Below are 20,067 nucleotides of genomic sequence, written 5' to 3' on the forward strand. Positions count from 1 at the left end.
AAAGACAATTTGATCTACCTCAAGCTCAAATGGAATTTATTAATTACCTTTAATGTCATGTTTTTCATAATTTGACTGGTTGTGTCATAGCTTTTATTAATAGTTTTAATTGAAGCCAACTTCAGTTCTTAAGCTCTGGAATCATTAGTATTAATGGAATACCCTCAAAATTAAATATATTTTATTAACTGGTATCAAGGGAAGTAAATATAATAGACAAAGCAGAAAGTGGAAAGTTCTTGTACATATGTCTAGTGTTATTTATTCTCCTTGTTAGTAAGCAAAGATGAACTAAAATAAATATCATTGTGTTCACTAATCAGCCAATATTTTTTAAATAGAAATTCAGTGCTGGAGCGTTGCTGAAAAACTGGTACATATATTTCTAGTGGGTTTTTTTTTGTACTTGTTGCAATATTTTAGAATACAGTTTAGCAATATGTGCCATGATCTGTAAACATGTCCATACTATTTGACTAATTTTATTCTCACAATTTATCCCAACGGATAAAAAATTTTATCCTAATATCTATCCTAATAATTCAAAATAAAAAAATAGAGATATATACAAAAGTGTTTAATATAGTTCTGAATAGTCTCAGTATTCTTAAGATTAAACAATGTAATATCAGCAAAATGCAATAGTATATGCCTATTACAGATTCACATGTAAGGAATGGAGAAAGAATGAAATTAGAAATTACTTTATATCTTAAATCTTGGAGATTTTTTATTTTTACTAAGAAAATTATTAATTGTATTTTATTTCCTTTTTCATTGAACTAATTATACACTTATTTTGAACCCTAAATAATATTTACATATCAAATCAAAAACTTATTTTTTTTAATAGTTTATTGTCAAATTAGTTTCCACATAACACTCAGTGCTCATCCCCACAAGTGTCCTCCTCCATGCCCATCCCCCCTCCCCCCACATCCATCAGTCCTCAGTTTTTGTCAGCATTCAAGAGTCTCTCATGGTTTGCCTCTCTCCCTTTCCCCCACCATTTCCGCCCTTCTTCTCCCCCTTGTTCCTCCGTCAAGTTCCTCCTAATCCTCCTATACGTGCAAACATATGATATTTGTCCTTCTCTGCCTGACTTATTTCACTCAGCATAACACCCTCAAGGCCCATCCATGTTGCTACACATGGCCAGATTTCATTCTTTCTCATTGCCATGTAGTATTCCATGGTATAGATAAACCACATCTTCTTGATCCATTCGTCCATTGATGGACACTTAGGCTCTTTCCATGTTTTAGCTATTGTGGAGAGTGCTGCTATGAACATTGGGGTACATGTGCTCCTATGCCTCAGCATTTCTGTATCCCTTGGGTAAATTCCTAGCAGTGCTATTGCTGGGTCATAGGGGAGTTCTATTGTTAGTTTCCTGAGGAACCTCCACACTGTTTTCCAGAGGGGCTGCACCAGTTTACATTCCCACCAACAGTGTAGGAGGGTGCCCGTTTCTCCACATCCTCGCCAGCATCTAGAGTTCTCTGATGTGCTCATTTTAGCCACTCTGACTGGTGTGAGGTGGTATCTCAGTGTGGTTCAAAAACTTATTTTTAACAATATTTACATTAAACTTGTAGAAAAGAAATACATCCTATACTTATAGAACAAAGCAATTGTATCCAACAATGTAAATATTAATAATGAATAAAAATTGAAAATAGAACAAGGAGGAGAGGTCAAAAAGGATAAGCATACTACTGTCATAACATTTCATGATAGAGGACTGCTAGGTAATTTCGAAATCTAAAATGTCAGGAGGTGGAGGTTTAAACATGTCTGGGACACCTGGGTGGCTCAGTTGGTGGAGTATCTGATTCTTGATTTCAGCTCAGGTCATGATCTCAGGATTGTGGGAGTGAGCCCCATATTGGGCTCCATGCTCAGCGTGGAGCCTGCTTAAGATTCTCTCTCTCCCTCTGCCCTCTCCCCTACTCATTCTCTTTCTTTCTAAGTAAAATAAAACAAAAACAAAACAGATCACTGAAAATATTAGTGGTAATTAGAAGGATTTCAATATTAATAATTATATAGCCAGTGAAAATTGAAGGTTTAGAGAAAGTGGAGAATAAAGAAAGCATAATAGTTTCTCACAATTTTCATTGAGGTATAAATGGTGTCTAAATGTGATGAATTTAAAATACAATGTCCTCTACTTATTAATTATTGTAACTTCAAAAAGGGATGAAACAGTTAAGAGTGTTTAAATCTGTAAGTAGGACCAAGGTGAGAGGAGCATATTTTCACTTTTAATTTAATGCACTTTTACATGATTCATAGGGGGACATTTAAAGATATTGTATCTTGGGACACCTGGGTGGCTCAGTTGGTTAAGCGTCCAATTTCGACTCAGGTCATGATCTCATGGTTCTTGAGTTCGAGCCCCGCATCAGGCTCTGTGCTGACAGCTCAGAGCCTGGAGCCTGCTTTGAATTCTGTGTGTGTGTGTGTGTGTGTGTCTCTCTCTACCCATCCCCCATTCATGCTCTATCTCTCTCTCTTAAAAATAAACATTAAAAAGAAGATATTGTATCAGTAACATAGTGTTTGAAAAATTATTAAAAGTTGCTATTAATATTATTTGATAATAAAATGTTCATTATAGAAAAAGCACAAAATAATATAAAAAACAGGCACTGTGACTGATAATAAATAAAATAGATATGGATAGTAGCCCCTTTGAAAGTAGTACATGTATGCATAATATGGTTATATATCTTTTAATATTAAAATTTCACTTTTGATATCTTAATTTTTAATACTTTAAGTTGAAATTTTAAACATTAAGAAAACAGTAAACAACATTGGACTTGAAAGCTGCTATTTATGATGCTACTGCTATTTATGCAGTTTTTGGAAATAGATATTTTGGGGGGGATTGTTTTTCTATTTCTTTGCCTTTGGTTTTGGCTTTCTCTTTACATTCACTAGGTTTCTTGATTACAGATGTCAGAAAGACAATTTGATCTACCTCAAACTCAAAAAGAGTTTATTAATGGTGTGACTCATGAAGCCAAAAACAAGCCTAAGGGTATGTCCCAGGAGCAACTATAATTAATAATTCTTATGATAGTAATATTCATTCTCTATGTTCACCTCTGCTGTTATTTGATTTTCTTCTTTTGTCCTCTCTTTTTCTTTCTGTTTTTTTTTCTCTCTTTCTTGTAATTTCCACTATAAAGTTGACCACCACTACCTCTCAAATTTCACAGTTTTTGATCCAAGAGAGATCAACTTATTTTTCATGCTTATAACAAAATTGCCTGAAAAGTTCTGTAAGTTAGCTTGGGGGGGCCACTTCCTGCAAAGCAGTGAACTGTGACAGAATGATCATATTGCATTACCTGGTAGCTTTAACATGTGCTGAAGTGGGAGGTTCCTGGGGAAAGAATGGATGTCTGAGGAGAGTAATGAGGAATTCTAGTTAGGAAAGATGGTGGGGTGCCTAGGTGGCTCAGTTGATCAAGCATCTGACTCTTGATTTCATCCGTTGTGATGTCAAGGTTCCTGAGAGCATGGAGCCTGCTTGGGATTCTCTCTGCCCCTCCCTCACCTCCCTCACTGGTGCTTGCTTGCTCCCTTTCTCTCTCTCAAAATAAATAAATAAACTTAAAAAATTCTAGCTCTTACTTGAGTCTGGAAAATATATATGACTTTTCTGTCTTGCCAAAAGCATTTCTTCTTGACTACTGCATTAACTTCCAAATTACCATCTTCTCATGCCTGCCTTATCTCTATTTTCTTCTCCATATAGTAGCCAGAATGATGTTGGCTAAACACAATTGAATTACGCTTAAATTTTCTGTGGTTTCTGCTGGGCTCAATATAAAAGTCAATGCTTAGCAGACCTATAATCATCTGATGCCAGTATATATGCCTCTTGCTCACTAAATTCTAGTCACACTATACTTTTTTCAGTTTCCCCTGAAGGCCTACGTTTCCCCTTCCTCCCCCAGCACCCCAGCTTTTTCCAATCTCTTTCTGAAACAGTCCTCTGCTTGCTGACTGGATGTGTCTTTGTCACATAGATTTAACCTTAAGTGCCATTTCCTCAGTAAGACCCACTCTGTTACCACATATAATTTTAGAGCATCCTGCATGTTATTCTCTCTCTCAACAGTTCATTGCTTCCCTTTATATTACTTAATATTTGTAACTTTAGGCCTATTGGTATGTTTCCTTATTGGAAACCTATCTCCCCTATGAACTATAAGCAGTGAAACAGCAAAATAATGTTTTGCTTACCAATTCCTCTGTAAGGAGAGCATTGTGTTTGACCCTCTGTACCGACTCCTTCCCTGAGAGAGGCTGCACCTCTTCTGCCAGCTGCAGTTAACACACTTGTGTCTTACTCAGGAGCTGGGTTCTAAAATGGCTTAAGAAGACAGCCTACAAAAATGTTCATAAGAAGGGATTTNGACAGCCTACAAATATGTTCATAAGAAAGGCTTTATTTGTAAATTATTTTATTTATATTTTATATTATATATATAAAATAATGAATATATCATAAAATTTTATTGTATTTGTAATGACAGAAAAAAAGAGTGAAGTCGTAGTTTAATTTGTGTAGTTAAATGTACTATAAATACTGGTAGATGAATTAATACATTATATATACTCTAAATATTTGAATCAATAAGTTATAGATACTCATTAAATATTTAGAATCAATTAAGTCCAGATTTAAATGCCTTTTCCTATTATTTCTGCTTACAGGATGAATAAACAGACCTCCAAAACCACAAAATAATTCCTCTAGTCACATATAATCCTTTTGGATTCTGCTTTATTAGATTTTGCAGTTTAGATATACATCTGTAAGGTTATATTTTATTTATTTTATTTTTTTACTTTTGCTTTGAATGTGCCGAAGGAAATTTGAAGGATAAGTGTAGAGAATTTCTTGAATTTGCCAGTAAAGTTTGATCCATGTCCACAATTTGTCTGGTGAAGTTTGATTCATGACATCCACTATTTTCTAGCTGATTGTCGAACTGTAATGCTGTGCTGATTCTGCAAGTCTTCAGTGATCTTCTTCTTGTCTCCCTTATGCTTATGTTTCCTGGATGCTGTCATCAGCATATTGTTGTTAATGAACAACTACCTTGAAAACTTTTATGTCACTTCTCAGTTTAAAATATTCTATATGCATTAAAATTAAATCAATACCATAAAATAAAATGCTCATAGTCCCCTAAAGCAAATATTTTCTTCAAAACAGGAATCTTATTTTTAAACCATGATGATAAAGTAGGCAGTGTATTCTATCCTGACCTTCCTGAGTAAAACTATCAAGTAAGAAAAAGCTAGAACAGTATTTTCCATACTTTCAAGGTGTCAATCTTAGTATTGCTGGTAGGTTCCTGTGTTTAGTGATGAAGAGCTTACTTTTTTGTTCTTTGTTTTTGTTTGTTTTTAATAGGAACCATTTTCAAGGTTAAATTAAGGTTCTGTGGCTCTAAAGTCAGCATTACTAGGACTCTGCTAGAACTTACCAACAAATACATTGAAATTCCATTTTTCCAAATTGATTCTGTGTGTGTGTGTGTTCAAGGCTTAAAAATTGCAACAAGAAACATCCCTCTTTGTCCTCCTAAATTCAGAACTAATTGCAAAATAGAGGATTCAGAGAAATTGACTTATACTGCAGTCTAAACCTGGATTGAAATCCAGCCAAATAAGTTTCCAGTACATTCTTCATTGAACTGAAGTGACCCCCTGGAGTTGCCTGACACAAATGGGAAAATTGCAGACTTCTGTCACAGGGCAGGAGTCTGTAAGCTTAAGTCTAGACAAGCTGAAATTGCATCTTGTGCACAGGCCATGCCAGTAAGAAGCAGACCATGTTTATTTATTCCAAGATCACCTACCAGTTTATAGATGAAGAGGAATGACTGAGAGGTGGGACTTCCACTTAGAAGTCCCCTTCTACAAATATGGACCAAGGGAATGGAGGGTCCCCTTAGAATAGAAGGTGTGTTACAGACCAGGATGTTGTTAATGAGGGAACATCTATTCATGAAAATTTTTCTCACTTGATGTTATAGAATCAACTCCTCAGACATATTTTAGGAATAATGCCAGTTCTTTAATCCTCACTTTTGTATCTCTGTTTCCTTTCTTCTCCTTTTCTTTTGAACAGCCTAGAGTTACTAGAATAACCCCTTAGTTCATATATCACTTCCAAGCTGTCCCTGCTTAAATTTATATACCATACAAATGCCAGAAATTTTACTAGACTTTTCATGTCACTAATATTAAATGCCCTATAGCAAATGTTTCTGCAGTATGTCAGCTTTACCAGCTGGTCTGCAGTGAATCTTCTCAAACCACATGTATCATCTCTCCTTCTCCTACTTCACTTATTCAAAAAAGTATCAAGTGCCTAGAATGTGCCAAAAACTACATTAGGCTGTGTGAAGTCAATATAACTCTAAATAGATCTGATCCTTGCTGAAAGGAATTTGCATAGTAGCGTAGAAGACAGATAATCTGTATACAAATACCTAATAAAAGAAATAATTGACAGTTTGAAATGAGATATTTAGTGAAAAGATTAAAAGAGAATCACCTGGAGATGGGAATCTACTTTAAAGATTGTATCTCTAAGAAAATAACACTTAATATGAAGAACATTCCAGAGGGAGGAAATACCATGTTAAAAGTTCAAGTCCAAAAAATTTCAGTCCACTCAAGCAACTTCAAGAATATAAGTATTAGTCATTTTTTAAATGTTTGTTTGTTCTGAGGTGTGAGAGGGGCAGAGAGAAAGAGAGAGAGAATCTCCATCAGGCTCCACACTGCCAGTGTAGAGCCCACCACTGGGGTTCATCCTACAAACCTCAAGATCATGACCTAAGCCGAAACTGAGAGTTGGAAACTTAACCAACTGAGCCACCTGGGCACCTGGAATATGAGTCATTTTTGAAAAGGGAAAGCTGATATGAGATAAAGTTAGCATAAGGGCCAGGAGGGGCTGGAGCTGTACATCATGATAAAGGTTTACTTTTTATTGCATACACTAGAACTGTTTGATAGTAATATATAAAACAAGCAGCAAACTGTAGTCATTTATGAAATTTAATATTGAAAATACTTTCTTTAAAAATTTTAGTGGAGAGGGTAGAGGGATTGAGAGAATCTTAAGCAGACATCATGCTCAGTATGGAGCTTGACATGAGGCTCAATCCCATGAACCGGAATCATGACCTGAACAGAAACCAAGAGTCAGACGCTCAACTGACTGAACCACTCAAATGCCCTCAAATACATTTTATCTAACTTAATATATCCAAAAAAGTCTCATTTATTTACACCATTTATTATACCATTGTAATAAATAGAAAATTATTCATGAGGTATTTTAATTTCTTTTGTATTTCTGTCTTCAAAATCTGGTGTGTATTTTATACTTACCACACATCTCAATTTGGACTATCCACGTTTCATTGCTCATTTGCCACATGTGGCCAGTGGCTACCATATTGGAGTAGGATATTAACAGGTTCTAAACAGGAGAGTGATGTGATCCAAATTACATTAGCAAGTTACTTTGGAATTGAGAAAGTATGGGTGAAAACAGGAATACTAGTCAGGAGACTATAATAGTTTCCTTTGGCTGCTATAATGAAATATGACAGATTGGTCAACTTAAAATAACAGAAATGTATTTTCTGTCTGTTTTGGAGACTAGAAGTCTGGAATCAAGGTGCCATGTTCCCTCTGAAAGCTCTAGGAAAGGATCTTTCATTGCCTCTTCTAGCTCCTGGTGGTTGTTGATAGTCCTTGTTGCTTGATTTATAGATGCATCATTCCTCTAATCTCTGCTTCTCTCTTCACAAGGCCTTCTATATATCTGTGTCATTGTGTCCAAATATCCCTCCTCTTGTAAGAGCACAACTCATGTATTTCTGACTCATCCTAAAACCTCACTGTAACTCAATTTCATCTTCAGAGATCTTATTTCCAAATAAGGTCACACTCACAAATTCCAAGTAGACGTGAATTTTGGGGAACGCTATTCAACCCAGTACAGAGGCTAATGGAGTAAAACAGAGTGGTAGTTTATGCACAGTGGACATATGTCTATGCTCCGTTTCCCTGCTTGTCCCTAGGTAGTGGACCCAGAGTAGTGATAATAGATATAAAAAGAAGAAATGGTTGTGAAATATATTTCAGGAATGTATTTAGCAGATATCTTGACTGTGGAGAGGCCAAGCCTAAGTAATCTAGGTGACCGTTCTCAAACTTCTCTCTTGACTTTCCTGATCAGTCACTAAATACCTACTATTTTTAATCCAAGACATTTGTATTCCTAGCTTTTAAAGGCATCTAATTCAAAGACATTTCCTTCAAGTCCCTCTTTATGAGGACTTTCTTAATAGCTCCACTCTACTGAGAAGAGGATTAAACTAAAGGAATGGATTAGCCAGTCATATGCACAAAAGAAATCAAATCCATATTTGTTTGATCTTCCATTAATGAAACTATACTGGTATTTATATATATTACAATATGCTCTCTGAAAGAAAATCTGAATACCAGAAGAGTATTGTTAGAACAGTTCTTCTTGGGGAAAAAAAAAAATCCCATATGCTTTACATCTAGAATAGTGAATATAGTTATCTGAGTACCAGTATCTCCAATGCTTTCTATCGTGAAGGATATAAATTCTTAGTTTGCATTTTTGTTCTATTTCTCTCTTAAATGAACTAACTGAAACTCTGAAATCTGGGTATATTTTCAGTTTGTATAATCTCTTATGGATAATGAACTCTATAAACTTAAAATATGCTGTGTAATGGTATGTAATCTTCTTGAGAAAAAGTCACTTCCATTGCAGTGTAAAAGTAGTGGGTTGTGGAGGATGTCAGACAGTTTCATAGCTTAGGTATCATAAAAATGAATGAATATAAATGTTATTTATATGTTTTTTTTTTATTGATTTACCAAGCATATCCTCTTTCTGTTTGACTTTATATTATTGGCTAATGTTTAAAAATATATAAATTTAAAATTACCACCCTATCCATTTGTCCTTTTCTGCAATTTTTTCAGACTTTTTAATTGTTTTTTTGCTAGTGTAGTGATCAAAAAACAAAGCATCTAGTAACAAGGCAGCGTCTAACATTTGTGAGAGTTAGGGCAAGAATATACATGTGGGGGCTCACAAAATGTAAGTTGAAATATTAAAATTCTAAGTTAGGATTTAAAACAATTGAGTAAAACATGTTCTATCCTCCTATCTTGACAAACATACTATGCTAATGGTTTGGAAAGCCATGTTCCAGTTATAATTTTTTTGGACTCCATAGCATTCTGTGAAGCACCTTGGCATTGTGGGGAGTCAGCCCTGCCTCTAGCTGAACCTAGCACCATTCAACCCTAGGTTCTGTCCCTCAGAGCCTTGTGAACATATGCGTGATCGACCCACCAAACACCCAAGCTCTACACCAAATAGCTGACCCATGGCCACACCTTGGGCGACCCTCAGGAGGACCTAGTCATGTCCAGAACTAGGCACTGAATTCTAGGGTTCCTGTAGTATGGTAGGAAGGGAAAACAGAGCCTTTGATGCTGGCACTTACCTTATCACCACAGAATACCCTCCTGTTGGACAGAAACATGGTAAGAAGATAAGAAGAACAGGGTATTTTAATGCAAACATCTCTTAACTAATTTGAAGGACAATATTAACCAATAGAGCTATTTAAGTCTATAGCTAATACTAGTACCTCTTTTTTAAACTCCAGTGTCTGTTGGTGAAATTGGATGTGAGTACATAGGGACTTTTTGTGTTATTCTCTATTTCTGTTACATGTTAGCAATTACCCATAACAGAAAGTAAGAAAATAATGTTAATACATTTTAATATTGTCTCAGTAGTTCCAAGAAATTGTATATTGTGTGCAAGGGGGTTTAATTTGCTTGGTCACTGCTGTGCTTGTTTATAATTCTACTGATATCTTCAGTGGAATGCTCTCATTAAAAGTGGGTGAGAATAATCAATGTGATCTCTATAATATAGCCTTTGCATTTCTGAGCTCATCTTTGGACTTGGCACTATGAAGCCATTCCAATGATTTTCCCTTAAGTTTTTTGCTTTTGACTTGAATATTTTATTATTGACATTGAAGTCCATTATAAGATGATGTTCAAATTATTTTGATCTACCTAATTTCTAATTTAAACTGGACTCAGAACACTTTGTGAATTTTCTTGTGTTGAATTACATTACTACTTTGCGTTTTTAAAGGTTAACCTTTCTCCATATTCCTAGCAGGCTTAATTGGTAGAACATGCGACTCTTGATCTTGGGGTCATGAGTTCAAGCCCCACGTTGGGTGAAGTTAGCTTTTCTCCTCATTTCAATACTATTTCTCTTTTCATAAACTTAACCTGTAGATCCATGATTTAGGATCTAAATTCAGGATTATACTATTTTAAGCAGTTGTTATGTTCTTTTTTAATTATTATTATTTTTAACATAATCCTTTTTCTAATTCAAATCTATTCTTCACAGTACTTTTGGGTCTTTTTGAAAATTTTGGATAATAACACAGATGCTTTTGTGTTTCTCCCTTTAACCTCAATGTATATGTTCACAGAGTAGCTATAATCACTATTATATACTTTTGTATTTCAGCCTTTTAATTTTTTTATTATAGATTCTAAAGCTGAAGGTAGGCCCTCATGTTCTTTATTTTAATTCATTTTTTTCACAAAATTTTGTGTAGGCAATTAAACTTATAATTTAACAAACAAACATGCACAAAAGCACACACCCCAGAAACGACTCTAACAGCTTTAGCGTAATTAGTTCTAGATTATTCTGTTTGAACTGATTGATAATATCATTGCTATCAAGAGGATTTCATGCCCTTTTTATTCCAGTTTGCTTTTGCACATTCTGTTTTCAATTTTGTGTTGTAACTTACTATATTAACATTATTATATAATTCATAACTCATATTCCAAAGTGCATTGATGGCATTGCATATTAATAGTATGAGGTTTCTATAGAATTACATCTTATAAAGGAAATAAACTTAATTCTTAAGCAATCTCAAGTCACAACAAAGAAAAATGACTTATTGGAGTGGCAAGAGCATATACACAGGGTGAACATAAAAAACAGTTTTATTACCATACTAGTTGTTCAGCAGCTATACATTTTGTATGTGATATGCAATATGTGAGCAGCAATACTGCTTGTAGGGTTTGTCAGTGGCAGAATATTTTTATAGAAAGGACATCAGGTTTTCAAGACAAGTGAGGAAGGTTTTCATCTTGCATGTTCTACTTACTAGCTTGTTGACCTTCAGCAACTGACTTTAATTTGCTAAGTTATCAATTTCCTTAAAAAGAGACCATAAACCAGATATTGTGTGTCCTCAAGAGGATTCATATATATTACCAGGTACCGTGGCTGGCATGTACCTACATTCTCTCTATATGTTATCTATTCTTGTTAGTAATAGTTGTTGTAGTAAAGATTACAAAATGAGAGGGAATGTGAATCTAAATAAGTATTCTCAGTAAATTAGTAAACTATATATATATAAATATTTGTAAATGTATATATATATATAAACTATATATATGTATAATTTACAAATTTACTGAGAATACTTATTTAGAATACTTATATATATAAGAATATATATATAAGAATACTTATATGTATATTTTGTTTAATGCATTTTTACTTCTCCTTGCTCTTTTTCCTCAGATCAATATAAGTCTAAATAAATACAACTTGTTACCTCTCCTTTTAAGTTTAGTTTGGAAAATGTGGCCTCATTTTCACTTATCCTTTTCAAACAGTTAAAATCTTGCCTCACTTGAAAGACATTTTGCTGAATTACCTAATCTCCATTTCATTTTAGTATGAAAAGCAGCACTAGAAATTTTGTGATAGAGAAGTTAGAAGTTATGAGACATTAATAGTCCATAAAATTTTCTTTTCTATATTTCAATAGGTTAAATAAAAAGTTTGCCTAAATCATGCATGTAATTTGTTATATAACTTTGATTACTTGCAAATCTGAGGCAGAATTAAGAGAAAGAGAGAGGGTTAGGGCAGAAAAAGGAAATGGAAAAGAGGTAGAGGGTAGAGGAGGGTAAGGTAAGAAAGCCTTCTTCTTAGTGAGTTTTGTGATGACCACCATCCCTTTCTGGGGGAAAAAAAAAAAAAACATGAATTAAATCAGTTTATATCCTTAAGATATTATGCACCTTTTATTGAGCATTTAAAAGAAAACAAAACAAGAGAAATAATCCTTGAAAGCAAGTTAAGGTAAAAACAATCTACTAGTATCACATGAACTTATTTGGAAAATTTGTCAAGTTATTACACTTTCTATGGGGCGCCTGGATGGCACAGTCAGTTAAGTGTGTCTCTTGATTTCGGCTTAGGTCATGATCTCACAGCTGTGAGATCAAACACCTCATCCAGTTCTGAGCTGACAGTGCAGAGCCTAATTGGGATTCTCTGTCTCCCTCTCAGCCCTCCCACCACTTGTTCTCTCTTCTTCTCCTCTCTCTCTCTCAAAATAAATAAACTTTAAAAAAATATGTGACACTTTCTAAGTTATATTGTTCTCATTAAAAATGGGTGATAATAGTATCAAAAATCCTAAGATGAGGTTTGATCATATAAGTACAGCACGTTCATATGTGTCAGGCATGCAGTAAACACATTACATAATAACTAAGCTCAAGATCCTCTATTAAGTGACACATCTAAAATGAGAAGTCCCCAACCAGAAGCTCAGTCAAATTAGTAGAACAGAATAAGTGCATTTGCATTTGAGATATGAAATCCCAAACTTCCGTCATGTATTACTTCCCTTACCTATTTATAACAGTATTGGGTTAGTGTCATATCTTATATAAATTTGCAAATGTGTTGATTTCAGAGAGAATTAAAAAGAAAAAAATGAAATTAAAAAGATATTGAATGGAATCCACTGAGTAGTATTATGTTTTGGATTTTAATGTAAATGCTCTGAAACTAGATCAATAAAATTCTATCAATTTAATTTACAAAAAAATCCAGCCAACAAGAAACATAATATAAAGCATTTGGTCTTGGATTTAAACAATCCTGGCTCCCTACTATTGAACTGAGGGTCTATCTCAGTGGTTCCTATACTAAAAGATGCCAAAGGTGGAGTACTTAGGACCTGAGAATTAAAGTTATGAATATTTAAGCTGATATGCAAAGCACCAACAGAGCAAAGTATGCATGGAGATAATCATGAATTGTACACTAATCAAATTTTAGTAAGTTGGGAATATTAGTGTAGAAGCACATGACTTACCAAAACTGTGTTTCTTTCTTTCTTTCTTTTTTTTTTTTTTTTCATTTTGCAGGAAAAAGTCCAGCATTTGCAGAAGGCTTTTGCTTCAAGAGTAGATAAATCCACACAGACTGAACTTCTAGGCTATGATGTAAGTAGCTATATAAAACCATTTTTATCTTCTTTATTGGTATTCAGACCTCCACAGCTTATTTACCTCTGTTGCTGCTGTGTCCATGCATTGATTTAATAGGATTTAGTGGCTCACCATTCATCTTTTGCTCTTAAATAATCCCCAAATACCTTCTGGAACTGAAAAAGATAATTACAGACACCGACTAGCATACTAATGTCTTATTATTTTTTTAAACTAACATCTCTAATATAGTCTTTTGAATTAGTAAATTTGCAGACATGTGGAAGATACATCCCAGAATGAGAGAACAATTTATTTTTAAGAAAGTACTAATTTATTTGTTAACAGTTTAATAAAGTTATGTTCGCAATCACCATGGGCCAGGTACATCATTTTTACATTCTGATACATAAAAGGAGACACAATTTTCAGAGAAATTTACAATACTATTTTAGCTTTTAAGCTTCAGTGCAGGCTACAGAAAGTAATTTAATTGAAAGTTAGCATTTTTTTCTTAGTGTGAAATACTAGTTGAATTGTCAAAATAGGGTTATAAAACATGTGTTGATAGAAGATTGCTTCTCGTAACACTGGATGATTTTGGATAACTTAAATTTAAATTCCTACCTTTTCTTAAATGAAGCTATGAAATTTTCACTTTGCCTAAGTTCATGACTTTAAACTTCCATTTGATGAAAATATAAAGGAATTATGTTCTTTTTACTGCATCTAACATTTGTAAGAGCTCTCCCTTCTATTTAAAAAAAATAATTTTATTTTTAGCACTTTATTGACAAGTAAAATTAAAACAGGTATAATTTTAAGTGGTTTATGAAGTGTTTAATGATAAAATTTAAGTATATCCTCATGTCCTTCTTATATGAAATAATATAAATATGAATGTTACTATTGTGTTAACTTGCAAATTATATTGACATATTTAACATAAAGCTACTTGTGTCTATTAGGAAGTAAACTAAAGTTTTGAATTCCAGAACAGATTGTTTTCAGTTATTTATATATGTTCTTTTTTAATTAAAAAAATCATTAAAAGGTCTGCTTTTCTTTTGAATTTTTCTGTTACATTGATTTTAATATATATCTGTTATAGATTCCTAAATATTTTAGATACCAGTATCGTGACTACAATTCTTCTTGCTTAAATACCAATGTTATATATTATTTAAGCGATGTTAATATTTCACTTTTTAAAATAGAAATGATTTCTAAGTTCAAAGAGGATTTGCCACAAACATTTTAATGTTTATCTCTTTTGAAAGAGGTTTTTTCCCCCTTTTTAAAGTGTTTTGATATCTATTATTTACATGTCAATACCTAGGATATAAACTCAGTATGTATTTTACAAATAATACCCTTTATCTTTTTAAATCCATGAGCCTNNNNTTGTCCAGTAGGCTAATAAATAGTTTCAAATTTATTTTATTTGTATTTTATTATGTATTTATTTATTTATTTTATTATACAAATTAAATTGTATTCCAACATAACAAATTATAAGTTAATTAAGCACCAGAAAATTGAAATCACTTGTTCACTACCACATGATCTTTGTGGAAGTCTAGTTATTAAAAGTAATGTATTCTTAAACAAGGAAAGAGGAAAACACGTATGTACTGGGATTCAAATAATCCACTTTACTCAATAAGGAAATGATGTTTGGGAGTCTTAGTTCCAAATTTTGAAAGAACTGAATATAAATATAGAATGTGAGAGATCTATAGCACAATTAATGACTGCAAGAGAGAAATAATTGCTAAGAGAGGAGTGGTACCTGTGGGGAAATAACTAAGCTGTCTTGTGTATTTGCCTGTCTATCCTGATAATGTTCTTGTTTCTATGAGATTTGTTATATCAATGCTATATCACTCTCTCATCATGTAAATAAAATTTTTAAATAAAGCCATGAAAGTAGTTAATCCTTATTAAATGTTCATTGTTTCTAGCTTCTTTTCATATCTAACAGTGAAAGTTTAGTGTATTTTACTGTATTGAATGAAGGCTAAGAATAATAATTTCTTGGTAGTGTGTCCTTTCAGGATTCCTTAGTTTAAGTGTCTTGTATGATTTAGGTAGTCTTTAACATAGAATAATAATCTGTTCTAAAGGTTTCATATTTTACTTTTCCTGGTGATAGATTGTAGGATATAATCATCAAAATCAGAAAATGAGTCACTGATGATATGCGTATAGAACCTCATGCCACTACCTGTATGTAACTGGCATAGTAGACTCTGGGGAATTTTGTATGGAAAAATGGGCAAGGGAAATATTTTAAATAAGCAAATTAGAAATAAGTGAAACATTTTAAATGTGATGAATTGTGTGACTGTTGGGAATATATGACTCATCAACAGTGTATTTTTTATTTCATGACTGGGATATATTTTCTATACTTTTCAATATGTATGTATACATTTTTAACTTCTCATATGCAATAAAATAATTATCCTTTGACTTACAATATTTTCCTCAGGAAGTATTCTGACATTTTATTTTTTCATAAATATATATTCACACACACACATATACACTATACTTATAATAAGAACAGTATTTGTCAAAGAAAATATGAAAAATCTTGTAGGAATCTTGTACATGATGAATGATTCTTATACTCTCTTTCTTGCTTTCTAAAACTGTCAATATTAGCCACAAATTATACTTTACAGATTACCATGCATCTGTGATACGAACGTTAGAATATAAGAGACTACAAGTACCCATTAATATAATTTTCTTGGGAAGATACTGTTGCTACATATTTTACTTAAGATAGGAAATAGAATTCTTGGATGACATTAATCGTAGTGAAAACTATTAAAAGAAATTTCTGAAAATCCACTACAGTGAATAAGTTCAAAAATTCATATAATAAACTACTTCCATCCTGTACCAGATTTATCAGGAGACTTGAAACTAATATTAGTGTACAATGTGCTTTGATTTCTAACGCACATGACAAAAATTATTTAAAAATAAATTCAGAGTGTGTCAGCAAGGGCCTATAAACACAATAGTTCTTGAGATGATGAGGGAGATTGTTAAATAAATGATGAATGTGCCTTAAATAATCAATGCCAATTTAACCTCTTTCACTTTCCTCTGTCTATACAGGCTTAGTTTATTGAAAGATCAAAGAATAATTTCTTAGGTGTCACTTGTGTTATTAAAACAGGATAGAAGATGGATAGATGTAGTCAAATAGCAATGTTGCCAATTACAAGATTACATTAAGAGGTAGGGAAGATTTTTCTGGTTACATCGACTGTATACATATATGTTTCAGCATAAAGCATATGCTGTCTGTAAATATTTTATAGCTTGAACTCCTGAAAACAACATTTTTGGTTTAAATAATTGGGAATGAATAACCAAAATGCAGTGAAGATCTTATATTCTAACAGTGCAAAAATTCAGGAACTTTTATTAATTAGGCATCTTTATGGCCAGCTTTTTTTTTTAACTTCCTTTTGATGCTTTACAGGTTATCTTTTTTTTTTTTTAACAAGTAGTTTATTGTGAAGTTGGTTTCCATATAACACCCAGTGCTCATCCTCACTACAGGTTATCCTTTTTACATGTGGCTGATTTACTTTATGTGTAAATTTTTTTTTTTCAATCAAAGCCCGAATTAAACTCAGAACATTTCCAGGGTCTCCAAAGAAGTCTTCCTTTAATTAGCATGTGTTTTATATTTCTGTTTAATAAGAAGTGTTTCTTAGTATTGAACTTGCAATTTTTCTTCATATTTCCTTAAGAGTTTTGATGCTATCAAGTATTTCATCAAATATTATTAATCACTGTTAGTCTTCATATCATTAATGGTTTTCATTTGGCCACTTAAACTGAATCGTGGCATTGCATATATTTTGTCTGAGTCATGTATGAGTAAAGCATAACTCAGTTTAGAAAAGTGTGATACTGTGTATTTTTCAAATATTTTAACAGAGTTTCTGAATGGTGGGATTTCCTTTATAAATGAACTTCTCTATGTATAGGCTAGGAAACTAGTAGTAAGAGTAGTTACATTATGAATACACATTTTGAAAGAAAAACTCAGTACAGTTGTCTATATATTCTCAATCTATGCTTCTTTTCTTGAATTTCATTTTGGAGGCCCTCCTGACACAGTTAATAGTGTTCAGGGAATTCTAACAAATATGAAAATAGTTCATCATGTAAGGAGTAAGAATGATTAGTTTTTACCATTACTGTTTTGTTAGATATGAGATAAAGCGAGAGTATTTTGTTATGCTACTATATTACGTCAGCCTATGGATTAATCCTCATTGTGAAAATTGCATGATTATCAAATAGACTTTCTCATCCAGCTGCTAATAAGCCCTAGTTTGTTAAAACTATCTATTTTGGATCCATTGTTGCTATTATTTTTCGTAAATTCAGTACTTCTGATCATGTCAATGTGCCCCAGCATTTAGTAGATAAGTGCCTTCTCCCCACATACTTCATTTATTTATATTTACTTATATCAAGAATTTCTGTTTATTTTTGTAAATTAAAAAAAATTAGATTTAAAAGCTGATATATCCCAAGTTTTTTATTTTGAACTACAATTTTCATATTATATTAAGGGTAAGTTTCAGACAAAACCAGTGACTTAAAACACAGGAAATATGATCATCTGCCACAAGTACTTATTAATATTTAATGGAGGAATCACAACTTATCCAGTGGTGAAGTTTTAAAGGTATCACATTTGAAAATCCATACATGAATTTATTCAACAAATATTACAAAGTGTCTCATGGAAGACAGGCTTTGTTCTAGGTATTTGTGATACCTTCTTTAATCAAACCACAAATATTCCTTCATGGAGCCTGCATATTTTGACAGCATACTTATAATAAATATAAAGTATGTAGTGTGTTAGAAGGTGCTAAGTGCAATATAAAAAGGAAAAATAGCACAGGGAATAGATAATTGTGAATGTAGAGGTTGAGGGCCAAGACTATGATCAGAAATTTTAAACAGGGTGATCTAGGCCAGCCCAGGGTGAATTGTGAGGCTTGACGGTGGTGAGCTGGAAATCACATTTAGACACAAACCCTTTTGTGATATGCTCCTTGAATGCCCCTCAAAGACCCTCAGTCAGTAAGAACAAATGCTTTATCTTGCTGCAGCCCTAGGTAAGAATAGTTGGCTTTGTTTATAGGCCATGCACTATGAAAAATTGCATATGGTACCATTAAAACCTAAAATCAGACTCCATGCATCAAGAGACTCACACTAGGGAAACACAGACCACCTGAGGAAATAGCTTTCTCAGGCTTCTCCTTTCATAGCCACTTAGCAGAAGCACTGAGAAGCAAGCTGGGTCCTATCAACCATACCATGTGAATTGCATTTGCTTTTCCTCTTTCTTTTTTATTTATTTATTTTTTTTTTTGCATACACTCTGTCCACCTCCTTCTCTCTCTGTAGCACTCTTCTTACAGCTTAGGCAGAGTTGAATGTTCATACTTTAAATGTATAATTAGACTTCATTTTATATCAGCACATCTCATTTATCAGAGGTGTGCCACTAAAGTAAACAAGTGTAGAAAGCACACAATAGTTACTTGATGAAAAAATAAATGAGTAGATTAACTAAAAGATTCTCATGTTATTTTTATAATCCTAAAGATCTATTACAAATCAGTATACATTGTTTTATTTTATTCACAAATAAAGTGCATAGTGTTATTCCATATTGTTTTATTATATCTAACAAATGTTTCAAAATCACTACCTTGTGCCTTTTAGGGCAAAGCATTAAATGCAGATCAGCATAGATAACCAGTGATTTTAAAACATGAGTGCCAACATGCAATTTCCCTAACAGTCGTATATTGAATTCTTCCTCCAAAAATCCTGAATTTTTATCTAGGAGCCAGATCATTCCTGGAATGCCTCCAGGTCTTTATTTCAGTTCTGACTACATAGACTCAGTATTACTTGACTGCTAATTCTTTAGTTAAGAGAATTTATAGTTGAAATCCCTTTGGGAAAAATAGCAAGGATAGGTGTTGTAATTATAAAAATATTCATCAAAATAAAACAATAAAAGAATACACAGACATACAAATTATATATATTTTAACTTATGTGGGGGAAATAACTTTCCCTCTACTCTTCTAGGTTCTTGGGTGAGACCTACCTGTAATAACAAATAAAGAGGAGAAAAACAAGTTTAGTGACATGTATACTTCCTGTATACATGGGAGATACTCAGGGAACTGAGTAACTCCCTGAAATCGTCCAAGTCACCATCTTAAATACAACCTCCTGCTAAAGACAAAAGATGATGTGGTCGGGTTGGGTAGGGGGCAGTAAGGGAGGCCAGTTATGGGAGGTTACCAGGAAAAGCATAGTTAACAATGGTAAGACTCGTGCGGATTTAAGACTATCCTTCTCCAGTGATAAGAGTTTCTAGAGAAACTCTAGAGAGTTTCTGTGAGACTTGTCCTCTTCTTCCTGGTACAGAGAAACACCTTTGCAAATGGAGAGTCCCTTATAAATGTAAATTTCTTGTATAAAACAATATCTTGTATCACACTTTTAGAGCTTCTCCTGCATCTGTGTTTC

At 33.1% G+C, this 20,067-nt stretch overlaps 1 protein-coding gene across 1 annotated transcript in view; it reads left to right on the forward strand.

Annotated features, from left to right (window-relative positions):
* The window catches only part of LOC144230100 (serine-rich coiled-coil domain-containing protein 1-like), a 242,893-nt gene that overhangs the window by 208,131 nt on the left and 14,695 nt on the right, over positions 1 to 20,067 (forward strand). The window contains exon 4 of the mRNA XM_077762301.1: positions 13,399 to 13,476. Within this exon, the coding sequence (XP_077618427.1) occupies positions 13,399 to 13,476 (78 nt within the window). The remainder of the gene's footprint in view (positions 1 to 13,398; positions 13,477 to 20,067) is intronic.

Source organism: Crocuta crocuta, unplaced genomic scaffold (genome assembly GCF_008692635.1).
Source record: "Crocuta crocuta isolate KB4526 unplaced genomic scaffold, BGI_CrCroc_1.0 scaffold83, whole genome shotgun sequence".
Classification (NCBI taxonomy): Eukaryota; Metazoa; Chordata; class Mammalia; order Carnivora; family Hyaenidae; genus Crocuta; species Crocuta crocuta.